Source organism: Neophocaena asiaeorientalis, unplaced genomic scaffold (genome assembly GCF_003031525.2).
Source record: "Neophocaena asiaeorientalis asiaeorientalis breed wild unplaced genomic scaffold, Neophocaena_asiaeorientalis_V1.1 scaffold89, whole genome shotgun sequence".
Taxonomy (NCBI): domain Eukaryota; kingdom Metazoa; phylum Chordata; class Mammalia; order Artiodactyla; family Phocoenidae; genus Neophocaena; species Neophocaena asiaeorientalis.
The window spans coordinates 4203019-4216138 of NW_020172592.1; the positions used below are offsets into that span (position 1 = coordinate 4203019).

The following is a 13120-nucleotide window of genomic DNA, read 5'->3' on the forward strand; positions in this document are numbered from 1 at the left end:
AACCAATTATCTCTAGCAATCGCAGATCTGAACCAGTTTTCTTAACAGCCAGGGGCTGGAAGGGATCTTAAAGGTCTTCTCTCAGAGCCTCGTCTGATGATCGGATTGCTAGTTGGTTTTAGGTCTGTCTGCACAGCTCTGGTAGGAAAGAGCTCGTGATTCTCAAGGCAGTTCTGGTGATCTGGGCAAAGCCAGTCAGAGCCCCTGTCCCGACTCCAGCTAGCTCTGAATACTTCCCAGCCTGGCTTCAAGATTTCACATCTGAGAAGGAGCAAATAAGTCTCACATACACTGATTTATTTAGCAAACGTTTGGTGCTTTTTTTTTTTTTTTGGCCACTGCCACGCACCATGCGGGATCCTTAGCCCCCCAAGCAGGGATTGAACCCATGCCCTCTGCAGTGGAAGTGTGGAGTCTTAACCACTGGACCGCCAGGGAAGTCCCAGGTGCATGTTATTTTCAGCTGGCATTCTTACTGGTATGAATCAATGAATCTCCCCGAGTAGAAGAGCAGTTTCAAGGGGATGCCAAGTTATTCGTCTTCTGGAGGCCATCTTCCCAATCTCTTTGGCCCTGGACAGGTAAGTAGAGGCCAGAATGTGAAATTGCATACTATTGAGGTTTAGTTCTATAGCTTGGAAGGTGCTGCTGAAGGATTCTGAGCTAGGACAGACACGATCAGATCTGTATTTTAGAAAAAAAAAAAAAAATTGACGGGGGAAATTTAGACTAAAGGGAGGAAGCCTAGGTAGACAGTTGCTGTAATGATTAAGTAATGGATAGTGAAGGCCTGAACTCATGCAGGGAAAGTGGGGACAGAGCAGCTGGTGGAGAACTTGATGAGCAAGGGGTGCTGGACGTGAGGAATCAAGATAGTTCGTTCCCATGGTTTGAACTTGGCCGTCACTGGCCATACAAAGGTTTCCCAGGAGAAAGGGATTTACCTGTTACGAGACACCGAAGAGCCACCGTTGCTGTAGAACTTGGGAAAGATCTTACCACTGTCTTAATTCTCGCATGTGGGCTCACTGGTTTTGAGCCTTCAATCTCTCTGATGCATTGTTTTGTTTGTTGTTGGTTTTTTTTTTTTTTTGGTCGGGACTCTCAAGACCGAGGTGACCACTGCACGGATTTTCTCAGAATGTAACTATTTTCACTCAAGTTCTAACTAGAGATTATAGCCTCTAACCCTCTAACCACACACAGACAACTTGGGAACCTCTAAACTTCTCAGAGGAGGAAAGGGGCCTTCGGGAGAGGCGGGCTCAATACCACTTCCCAGGGTTGCATCTCAGGCGAGTAAGGCTCCATGGTGGGGTCTGCCTTAGGGTCTTCTCTATTAAGGCGCACCTGCTGCCTTCAGAAGCAGGGATGCTTTACTGAAGGACATCAGCAAGTCTAAAGCTTTAGGACTTTCATTCGTCTAAAGTCGTAAATGGAAAACAAATACACAAGTGGCTCATTGTGGATCCAGAAGACTTCGAAGAGCTGGACCAGACCTGGAGCTCTCATCCTCTGAAATCCGATTTTGTAGCTAGTGCACCAGGACCAGAAAGTTCATGTTGAGGCTTGCTAGAACAAGAACCAGCTTCTGAGTCTGCGGGAGCCTTCATCTTCCCAGTACGGGCAATCCCAGCAAAGAAAGTCTCCGAGAATGCTGAGCAATGGCGATTTCCCTTTCCCTCCGATTCCCTTCTGAAGCTGGAGCCTAGGGCTTCCATCCTCCCCTCATCTCCTGCATTGCTCCAGATCCAGACCTGAGCCCACAGATGTAGTGATGATGGGTCAGAACGAAGCATCCAAGCTCAGTGGTCCTCCTCTCTCTGCTCCCCAGGGTCTGAGAGCCCATTCCCCCACTTTGGCATCTCTTCCCATTTTCCCTTGTTACAGAGAGTACCACTTCCTAGTGATCAAGAACCCAAGAGAATCATCTGGTCTTTACCTTTTCCTACATAAACACTAGCCCTTTGCATGGATAGAGGACAGCCGGTGGTTTTATCCATCAGGTAATGTGCAAAGTCAGTACTATCACCCCGACGTGGACCGAGGGAAAGGGCCGTTCATCAAGAAAGCAGTGTCCTGGAGACTATTAGTCAGCTTCGGTGAAACTCCACCCGGGTAGTCACCTACCCCCGCCCTGCCACCCAAGTGCAGTGGCTTCTAATGATGATGCTTTATTTCTCACTCAAGGGACACATCCTTCACAAGCTGGAGAGTCCAGTGGATGGAGACACCTTTACTTGGACACTGCGGGTCTCCTAGCAGAGAAGACATGGCAGCCACAGGTTACCTCAAAGCTTCGGTCTCCAAGCCACACGGGTTGCTTCTCCCCGTTTTTCACTGGACAGAGGAAGACATTTAGCCGGTTCTCAGCTCAACATGGTAAACAACATAATCCTCTTGCAGGGGGAGGGGTCAGCACCTGCCAAAGGCCAAGCTTGACATCCATGGGCAGGATGTATAATTCTTCCGGAGGGAGGGGGAGAGAAGAGTCTGAAGGATAAGTCTACCCCAGTGTATATGACCCTCATCTTTCCATTCCAGTAGAGCATTATTACCACCCCTCTGCTTCATCGTCCCACCCGTAACTTTGGTCCTGCTGCTATTCCAGGCCCAGGGCATCACCACCAGGGCTTGGAGCTTGCCTCAGTGTCTGGGCTGGTAAGGAAGGGAGAGTACGTGGTCCCACTTGAGTGGGGTGAGGTAATGACACGGGTTGTTGGAGTCTCCGCATCCCAGAATACGATGCGATGTCCAGGGTCTTTAGGTTCTACAATAACTCAATGGCAGCACAAGTGATTTAGGCTTCCATGGGTCGCCTGAGAATCTCTTCACCTACTTGTAGCGCTGTCGGCAAGTAAATGATTTCTGAGTTCCACACATCTGAGCGTAATATGCTGCTGGGACACAGGCTACAGAGCCCCCAGACATCACAAAGCAAGAAGCTCTGAGGCATGAATAGTATCTTTAACATCATCTTATATTTGGAAAAGCCGTTTTTTAAAAAAAACACTTGAAAATACAAGATAAGGTAACAGTGACTTATATGTAAGTTTTCACCTTATATTGCTTGGCCATTTTTACATATAAATTATTGCTTGCTAGCTTTGATAAATACACAGCACAGTCATATATACAGAAGCAGAAAGCATGAAATATGAGAAAGAAAATACTGTTAATGGCAATTCTGGTAATTCCACAAATGTTTCATATTTACCAGCTCTTCTAATGGTGGAAAACTACAAAGTGTAGTCCCTGAGAAGTTAGGTAGACGCCCTGACTGTGGGTTTTCTATCTTCTGTTAATGCAAGCTGATAATGTCACAGCGGTCCTAATTAATGATACATTAAAAGGCAAGAGTCCTTGCTTTTGGTCATCGATTTCATCCCAGTATTTGATAACAGTGTAATACGAATAAATAGGCTATGCAAATAAATATTACTCTGCTAAAAAATGTTTAGTATATACAGCTTTGCTTTATATAGTACATTTTCATCTAACTTTTTGGCAATTTTTAAAAACTTTTTTCCAGCACTAGTTTTAAGCACAACGGCTCACTCGTTAATAAGCAGGCTGAAAATTTACGGCCATGTCTTTGAAGCATTTAAAAGAAATGCTATCCATGTTAGATCACCAGAGTGGACCTGGTCTTCCCCATTTTAATGTTTCTGCCTAGTTTCTGAGAAGCTCAGATTAGCTGTGCCATCTAGGGACACTTGGAATCTGTGGTGTGTGTGATGGCTGCAACAAAACCACTGGGCAGGGATCGGGGCAGCAGTGGAAGCCCAGCTCCAGGGATCAAACGTCACCAGCACCTTCTCGTTGATGCCACTGTGTCTCCCTGCTTGGAGGTGAGTATGCATTAGTGCAACATCTCCCTACAAGCTGGGAGGTATGGGTTTTTACTTTGTCCCTATGCTTCTGAACTTAAGGTATTCTCCACCCAACTTGCTTGTGGACAGGGGTCTAGGAAAATGAATTTATTCTAAAGAGATACTAGAATAAAGTGAACGCAGGCCATAATATGTATCACTACAACCATCTGGCAATTATACAGATTATAACTAAGAGTGAAGTTATTATAAAACACTGTAGTCTTTGGAGCATCTGCAAATGTGTATGGAAAAATTAAAAAAATTCTTTTGAGTGGTTGTGATTTTGCCGATAGGAACTTGCCCTGTGCTAACTTCTAAGCAGGGCTGGTTTGCTGACAAATCCAAAGACCCATAGGAGTGTCTGAAAATTGTGCCATAGCAAAAAGAACCCCCTTAGAAGTGCCCACGCACCCGTCGCTGGTGAAGGTCTCAGATGATAGGAGATTTTTCAGAGTGAATGGAGATTTCGTGTGATTGTGAAAATCTGACAGTTAGAAAAGAGCTTACAGGTCCTCCTGGCCACCCTTCTAGCCAGAACAAAACCTATTCCAAAGAGGCCTTGGCAGATATATGCAGAGGGAATATGACCCATCCCTCTTAACAGGGACCCTGCTTAAGTCCCCTGCAGCCTGTTCACTTGGACAGCTCCAGACTCATTAGAAACAGCTTCATGTTGAGCTACACCTGGTTCCCATGATTCTGCCTTGAATTCATTGATTCCAGATTCACGTCTTCTCATTGCTTCTGAAATTTCTGAGAGCTGCTGCCTGGGAGACCTCTGCAGATCGTTGTTAAATTTCAGGAAGATTTAGAGATTTTGACTTTCAGAAGACAGGGATGGAAAAGCACATCTCAACAAAACAAAATCCTTCCCTTTTGCTGCCCCAAGAGCCACAAGACCATGGCTGGAGGAAACAGTGGGCAAGCGCCGTTCTCTCCCAGTCTGTTTCCACCCATACCACGTGGGGTACTCTGACTACACCCTCAAAATCTGTTTAGGTGTGATGTACGTGTGGATTCGTTTGGCCACGCACACATCTGAGTTGAGGTCCAAGCAGCAGGTGCTGTGCTAAAACAGTTCTCCACTGGAGCAATTGCAATACTTTTTGTTGGAGCAATGTAGATCTAATGTGAATAACCATTTAAACTGTAAAACACAAGAGACGATGTCCAAATGGCCTCGTAGGATTAGAATGGCCCAATGCTACTCCCGAGCATAGAGAAAAGACCAGAACACACACTGGTGCTGTAAGCCCACAGCGTCCTCAGTAACTGCCAAGGGGAGCGCTTTTCCAGTGTTTGATCAGCCACGAGAAAAATCTCTTTTCCCTGGTTCTGGTGGGTCTGATCTCCTCCAATGAGTCTCATTCCATTCCCAGGAGCCTGGGGCATTTCTCTGAGTGGACCAGCCCTGGATGGTGCCTTTCTATAAAGCCCTGTTAATGTTCAGGGCTGAAGCTTGACATGCTGGGACAGACTCTCTTTCAAAGTCCTACCCCAAATTTGCTCCCTGGGGCTGCTAACAGGGATCTCTCAAGCTCAGTGCGGCTCCCGAGCCCAGGAAACAGCATTGCTATAAAGGTGTAAGAAAGCATTGGACACATCTCAGTAATGAGGTGCTGATGAGACATGAAGAAGCGGTCCAAGGAGAGGACCAGGTAGGAGGGGTGAGAGGGGCACCAGGATCACGTGTGTGGAAAATGAATGAACCTAACAGGCAAAGCAGGGCCCTTGTATTTTAGCAAAGTGACAAGGATCTAGCTGGCAGGGGTGGATTTCATTACTGTATCCCACAGGCTTTTTTGTTCATTTGAAGGTTGAGGGAAATCCTCTAACCAGTTCTTGAGAACAGCAAGAGGTCATATTTACTGTAGGAGCCCCAACCTGTAAAAATGGGAATAAAAAGACTTAAAAGACTCTGAGACTTTGGGGTGGGGGGGGAAAGGCAAATTATAGAAAGGCTCCCTGCCTTGGTTGGGAGGCAGACTATAGGACTTCTAAGTGTCCAACATACGTAAGACATTTAGATCTTTGGGGTTCTTTTCATTTGCTGAAAGATGGGCAATCACCACTATTTTAACCCCTTGTTCTTCTCCAGGGAGTGCTAAGTGCTTCACACATCGGATCCCACTTAAACTCCCTGTACGGGCCGTTCTCATTCCAGAGTAATGGACATGAGGCCGCTGGAAGCAAGCAACACACGAGGGCATCGCCAGGCACAGAAAGGCAGGCCTTTGTGACCGTCACCCCCAGAAACAGTTAAGAGTGCCCGCAATGTGTCAGCCACTGTGCTTTTGTCAAAAATCGTATTGTACCCGAGATGAGAGCCTGCTTGCACATGGAAAGAAAATCCCCAGAAATTCAATGAGTCGGTTTCTTAAAAGTGACTGTTCTTCCGTGTTGGCAAAGCAACTTAGTCTAACTTGCCTACAGTTGTGAATCAGTTGGGCAGAAATGCATTTCACCTGCGAGCATACATCGCTAAGTGACTGGGGATGCCAAGAAATGCATGCCTTGACATTTCTCTTCTGGAGATCAGAGCAGGGATGCCAGCTGCCAGTCCTCACTAACTCCCTAGACACAAGTGGCTTTTGGTGATGTCATAGTTCATAAAGACAGAGACCGGTGCGTCTCCCTGGAAACCTAGAGATGCCGTCACTGTCTTCAGGTGTTCAAATGAGCTCCCGCTTGGACAGCCTAGAAACGCAAAGTAAAACTCCTCCCAGGCTCACACATGCTCTTACTGAGACACCTGGTCACCGTATGACAGGAGACGGTCTCTCGTCTTGACGCTGGCGCATCTCAAAGTGAAAATTGGATTGGTTCAACAAGGTGATCCTAAGAAACCAGACTTCTCCATTTCGAGAAAGTTTCTGCCTTCTCCTTCCGACAGCAGCCTCTCCACATCTCTGGCAGCTGACATCACTTCGCGAGCACGCTCTGGCTGGCTTTCCTGTGTATGTCTTGTGATACGCTGATAAAACTCAGCAACTTCTTTTCTCTCAGGAAAGCAACGTGCTCGGCGCTGCCATCCCCGGAGCTCCCGGGGCTGCGGTTCCAGGGTGGCGAGGCGTGGGGGGGCTCACACCCGTGGCTCGATCCTGTGCGACAGCGCAAACAGGGCCTGCTGGCTGTCAATGACGCACAGGTGATGAACGTAGGATTTTAACTCTGGGTGCTCTTTTGGAGATATGTCACCTCCTATTTTGGGGAAGGAAAAAAAGTCAATCTCATGAGAGCAGTAATGCTGTTTCTGAATACCAGTAACACCCCACCTGAAGGCGTAGAGTAAACCCAGAAGGCAGACTCGCATTGGTCAGAGTCCCAGAAGAGATATCTTTATCTTAATCCCAGAGATGCTTGTCCAGCTCAGACCAGATGCCTCAGGTCAGGTAATTAGACTGGCAAGATGTCTGTTCTACCAACATTGATAGAGCAATTTCTCCTAATATTATATAGTATTTAGTGATTGTTATTATCTCCCTCTACAGAACGTGAAACAGCACACACCTAGCAGGTAAGCGGCAGAGAAGGACCAGAACCCAGGCCGTGAGGCCCCCAAGTCCACGGTCTCGGCTCCCACGCCATGCAGCTTGTCACAGTGACTGCCCCATTAAATGGCTTTCACAGGCTCTTATATCTCAGGCTGGAACTGTCAGAAATCACTGCTAACCTGGTGACTGCACGGACACATTAGTTCTTTTTTTTTTTTTTTTTTTTTTTTTTTTTTTTTTTTTTTTTTTTTTTTTTTTTTTTTTTTTTTTTTTTTTGATTTTGTATGTCCTTATTTTGGTAGGAAAATCTTTTGGAGTCCTTATTTGGGGGGAAAAAAATTAAGGGAACAATCAAATGAACGGATATCACAGAAGTGGACTCAAGGTTTGGTTTGCAGGCAAAGCAGGTTCAGAAAGTGTGTGGATGGGGTAACGTCCACGCAGCGAAGGACAAAGCAAGGGAGTTTCTACTCCCAGATGCAGGGCGGTTAAAGGGCCACAAGAGGTTCTGGTGCACTGTGAACCCGTGTGTGCCATGCTGCTGACAGCTCTGATAAGGAACCAGAGATAAAGTAGCCTGGACAGTGGGGCAGGCCCACTTCCCATGGTCAGGAACAAACAAACAAACAAAAAACGCATTAAGGCCTGGGGAGATGGGCTAAGCTGCCCTCCAGTGACACAATGTAACTGTGAGTCTTCTTGCTTTGTGGGATTTCAGAGGGAGAAGCCGGGGGTGAGGCTGGAGTTCAGCTGGGGCAGAAAAGGGGCCCCCAGGAGGCTGAGCATTTTAATGCAGAAATTTTATCTCTTGGTGAAAACGCATTTTTTCCTCCTCTGTGACAGATACGTTTTATGAGGAAATAATTTAGGGCTTGTATGTCACAGACGGCTTGTGGTTCTTCGGTTACATAGAAGCAAGGCTTCTTGGTTTCAACAAGTAAAAGCACCAGAGTTAAAGTTTTACCATTCCCCCTTGTTTGGTTTAGAAAACATGATGCTACCGAGATAGTTTTGTTAACTTTCCAGCCTTAAAAAGACGGCAGGCGGAATGCTTCCAACCATGACAAGTGACCCTTGCATGGCACTCTGTAATCTCTAAGTGGCTTCATTAACATTGTTTTATCCCAAGGGCTGACGTTGTTTAACTCTGCCTATATAAACTGTCAAACTGAATTTAGATAATTCAGTTCCAAACTTGATTTTTAAAGATATATAAATACAAAACACAAACTGGCCTGATAGTTATTTAAATTCCTCCTTTGCCTTTTGCTATGCAGACTTACTCTCTGGAGATGGGAGGCTGGGAGATGAGAGGCTGGCAAGGTCAAGGCCAGCCCCACTGGTAGAACCTTCCTGCCCACACCTGCAGCGTATATAGACCGGAATCCCTTGGTGAGTGAGACTGAGGTCTCAGAATTAGCTGAGTACCCATAAATACTTGGGAAGCAAAGGGGGGTGAAAGAGATACAAATCCTTTACTCATCAGCAACAGAATGCTTGTACATTTGAATAAATCTCCATGACAATGTTATTGCTATTTCTATTGAAACTGCATTGTACTTGGGTAGTTAATGGACAATTATACAAGCATGTATCAAACGGTATTCCTTGATGTGAGCACTTAGAAAATTAGGTCCTGTATTTATAATTCTCTCTTTCACACAGAAACTTTGTAATCCACACAGAAGTTCAGTTGCTTTGTTGGAGGATAGTATTACTACCCAAGACGGGCATGAACAGAATGAAAATTCTTAAGAATATGTACCAAATTGTTAGTAATATTTTCCTTAGGAAGTGGGACTTTGATTGTTCTACTTTAAAGATACTTCTGTATTGTTGAAAAAAATTGTTTTACAATGAGGATGTATTGCTTAACAAAGTAAGTTTTACTTAGTGGTCACTTTTGATTGATTTATAATTACTGAACTCTCTGTTTTTTTAATTGCCCTTTATAATTATAAAGTCTGCACAAGGCGAAGGAAACGCTATGGGCTGGGCAGTCAGGTACTCAGTCTGAGTAACGGCTGAAATTTAGCCTCTCCGAGCCTGAGTTTTCTGCTCTGCACCCACAGGGTCTATAATCTCCATTCACCAGCACGAGGGTCAGGATCCCACTGCCCATGTGAAAGCTCCTTGAACTCAATACAGCTGATTTCCTTCCTTCCTGCAATGTTTTAACATCATTTAAACACAGTGTAAATTATTCTTGAGATTTAAAAAGGAATAAATATTCCTACATACATCAGTCTCAGTGGGGAGTCAACAAAAGCGCTCAGAAAAATACTTTTTCAGTGAAAGGCAGCTCCAAACAGGAAGTTTTCATTGGAGAGGAGAAAAGATTCTGCAAGGCTGCTTTAGGCATTTTTACAAACTATATTCCTATTCCAGGAAGGCTCCAAGCAAGGAGGTTAAGGACAGGGTCACCCCTGATAAACCCACGGGTAATTCTGAGCCAGCAGGCAAGCAAACAAGACTTTCTGGGTCAGGGGTACAGCGGGAGCTTCTGATCGTCTAAAGTCACTCTGTACAGTGTACACTTGCTGCCAGGAGAGGATAAAAAGCTGCCATTTCTTCTCCTACTCTGCCTCCCAAACATGCAGTGATGAAACAGAGAGAATACAGTATATGCATGTGATGTGCATATTATATTTTACAATCTTTTTTTTTTTTACCACCAATAGTTGTGATATGGCCACAGTCCATACCAACCTATGATAGACTAACATGCCATACCCAACTTCAATGACTCACCAAACTGGTTAGTCCTGCAGTGTCTCAGTGTTCGGACAGTGTCTGCAATCATATGCTGGAAGGCAAAAGAGGAAACACATCAGCGGAAGGGTCATTTCGGGTGTTGCTGAACTAGCGGTGCTGTGAGGCCGGTTGGATAGTCTAACACCTTTGGGTGTATTTAGAGGAGCTATATTTGGTGCGGGACCTAACTTTAATTGATAATATATATTGAGTTTGGATTACAAAAGAAAATTTGACCTTGTCTTCAGAAACAGTGGCTCTCAACCCCGGCTGCACAGATTCTAACTGAGCCACGGGAAAACATACTGTTAAGAAATGCAGTACAAGACAACCTACTGAACGGGAGCAAATATCTGTAAATGATATGACCAATAACGGGTTAATATGCAAAATATAAAAATTAATTAATTAAAAAATTAATCGATTAAAAAATGGGCAGAAGGGGCTTCCCTGGTGGCACAGTGGTTGAGAGTCGTCCTGCCGAAACCTGAACAGACATTTTTCCAAAGATGATATACACTTGGCTGACAGGTATATGAAAAGGTGCTCAATACTGTTAATCATCAGAGAAATGCAAATCAAAACCACAATGAAATATCACCTCACACCTGTCAGAACGGCCAACATTAAAACGACCACAAATGTTGGTGAGGACATGAAGAAAAGGGAACCCTCCTACACTGTTGGCAGGAATGTAAATTGGTGCAGCCATTATGGAGAACAATATGGAGGTTCCTCAAAAAACTAAAAATAGAATTACCATATGACCCAGCAATTCCACTCCTGGGTATATATCCAAAGAAAATGAAGACACTAATTCCAAAAGCCATATGCACCCCAATGTTCACAGCAGCATTATTTACAACTGCCAAGATATGGAAGCAACCTAAGTGTCCATCAACCGATGAATGGATAAAAATGTGGTATATATGTACAATGGAATACGACTCAGCCATAAAAAAGAATGAAATTTTTCCATTCCCAACAACATGGATGGGATTGGAGGGTATTAGGCTAAGTGAAATAAGTCAGACAGAGAAAGACAAATACTGTATGATATCACTTATATGTGGAATCTAAAAAATAAAACAAACTAGTGAATATAACAAAATGAAACCGACTCACAGATATAGAGGACAAACTAGTGGTTGGTTACCAGTGGGGAGAAAGAAGGAGGCAAGGCCAAGACAGGGATAGGGGATAAAGAGGTGCAAACTATTATGTGTAGAATAATAAGCTACAAAGATAGTACAACACAGCGAATATGGTCAGCATTTTATAATAACTATAACCGGGGTATAACCTTTAAAAACTGTGAATCACAGTGCTGTACACCTGTAACATATAATATCGTACATCAATACATACCTCAGTTAAAAGAAATATTTAAAAAAAATATTAAAAAAATGCAGCGCGTCCACCCTCAACCTACCTGTCCACATTTGCATATGCTTTTACTTCAGAAGGTGTTCCACCTTCTCCCCATGAAGTCTTTGTGAGTTCACCTGCACTTGGGAAGCTCCATTCTCAACCTTCCCACTGCTCTGTGTACAGTGTTTATTGGGTTTGTGTTGCTGTAGTCACTTTGTGGAACTTTCTTCCTCCTCTAGAGCAAGTATCACGAGAGGGCTTTGTGTATCCAGCACCAACCGTACGGCACACACGTGGCCTCACACGTACTTGCTGAATGGAGGCCAGAAGTTTTGTGGAATCAAAGACTCAAGTAACTCAAATGGTGACAGGAGATGAGATATTTATGAAACAGGTACATTTTCTAAAACATCAATATCTTTACAGAGACCGTTTTCTGTTTATAATGTACATTCCCTTTTATAGTCTTCAGTTTTCTTCTTTATTTCTCTAAGCTTCCTACTGATCTCCAGGCAAAGATTTCTTAAACTCACAGCTCCTTCCTTTGGACAAGATCCCCTCGCCTCATACTTGTGTACCTGCAACCGCCTTCTAGCTCTCTCTACCACGGTAAAGGAAACACGGCATTTAGGACCAGACCAATCTCCACTACACTTCCTCCTGCGCAGTTGCCAGAATAATCTCCAAACACTTGTCATCATGTTCTAGTCCTCTGGAAGGCAACAGCGACTCCATACTGTTTCATACAAAATCCAAACATAACCCTGTAATTCAAGAATCCACATTATTCACGATCTGGTCCTCCAAACCTTCCTAAATGGGCCATCATATTTTTTTTTTTAACAATTGAAGTACAGTTGATTTACAACATTAGTTTCAGGTGATTCAAAATTTATAGATTATACTCCATTTAAAGTTATTATAAAATATTGGCTATTATTACTGTGCTATACGATATATCCTTGTGTATTATTTATTTTATACATAGTAGTTCGTACCCTGGGCCATTGTTTTTCATGTCCTGCCTACACACATTGAACATAGGATCGTCTATATACAGCAAACGCTCAACAAATTACTGCTAAAATAATAATGTTAATACTAAAAATAAATTTACTTAAAATTCAGCAGACCTCCAGAAACATTATTGGAATATGACCTACTTATTAAATTGTTCTCACCGGCTGCATTTCTATTGTATTTCTACTCAATAGTGAAAAATAAACAGGACAGTGATTACAGCAACAGCTCGAGTTGCGTTTGTAAAGGAAATGAGACCTGACTCATGTCTGAGAATGTATTGTTAAATTTCCTTCCCCCAATTTTACCACTATTCCCAGGACAGTTCGGTCGTTGTTTTAAGGTATGGCGTCACCTTGATTTCTATCATGTGCCATTTGCACAGCTGATGTAAGGTGAGGTACTCAGGGCAGCACTGAAACCAGAGCCCTGATCTCATCTTTAGGTTTTCTGAAGGGAGCGGGGAGGAAGCTACGATAAAAGACGATGCTCTTAACACGGAGTGATAAAGAGAAGAAAGGGAGAAAGCATTTGTTTCTTCATTATTTAATGGTCTGAGGCTGAAACATTTGGAGCTGCTGAGGCAGTGTGGGGAACAATGGAAAA

The 13120-nt window shown here is 44.0% G+C and overlaps 1 protein-coding gene across 1 annotated transcript in view; it reads right to left on the bottom strand.

Annotated features, from left to right (window-relative positions):
* Positions 1-2959: 2959 nt before the first annotated feature.
* The window catches only part of RAPGEF5 (Rap guanine nucleotide exchange factor 5), a 177107-nt gene continuing 166946 nt past the window's right edge, over positions 2960-13120 (bottom strand). The window contains exons 24-25 of the mRNA XM_024738490.1: positions 10121-10175; positions 2960-7076 (exon numbers count right to left, since the gene is read on the bottom strand). Of these exons, the coding sequence (XP_024594258.1) occupies positions 6958-7076; positions 10121-10175 (174 nt within the window). The 3' untranslated portion in view covers positions 2960-6957. The remainder of the gene's footprint in view (positions 7077-10120; positions 10176-13120) is intronic.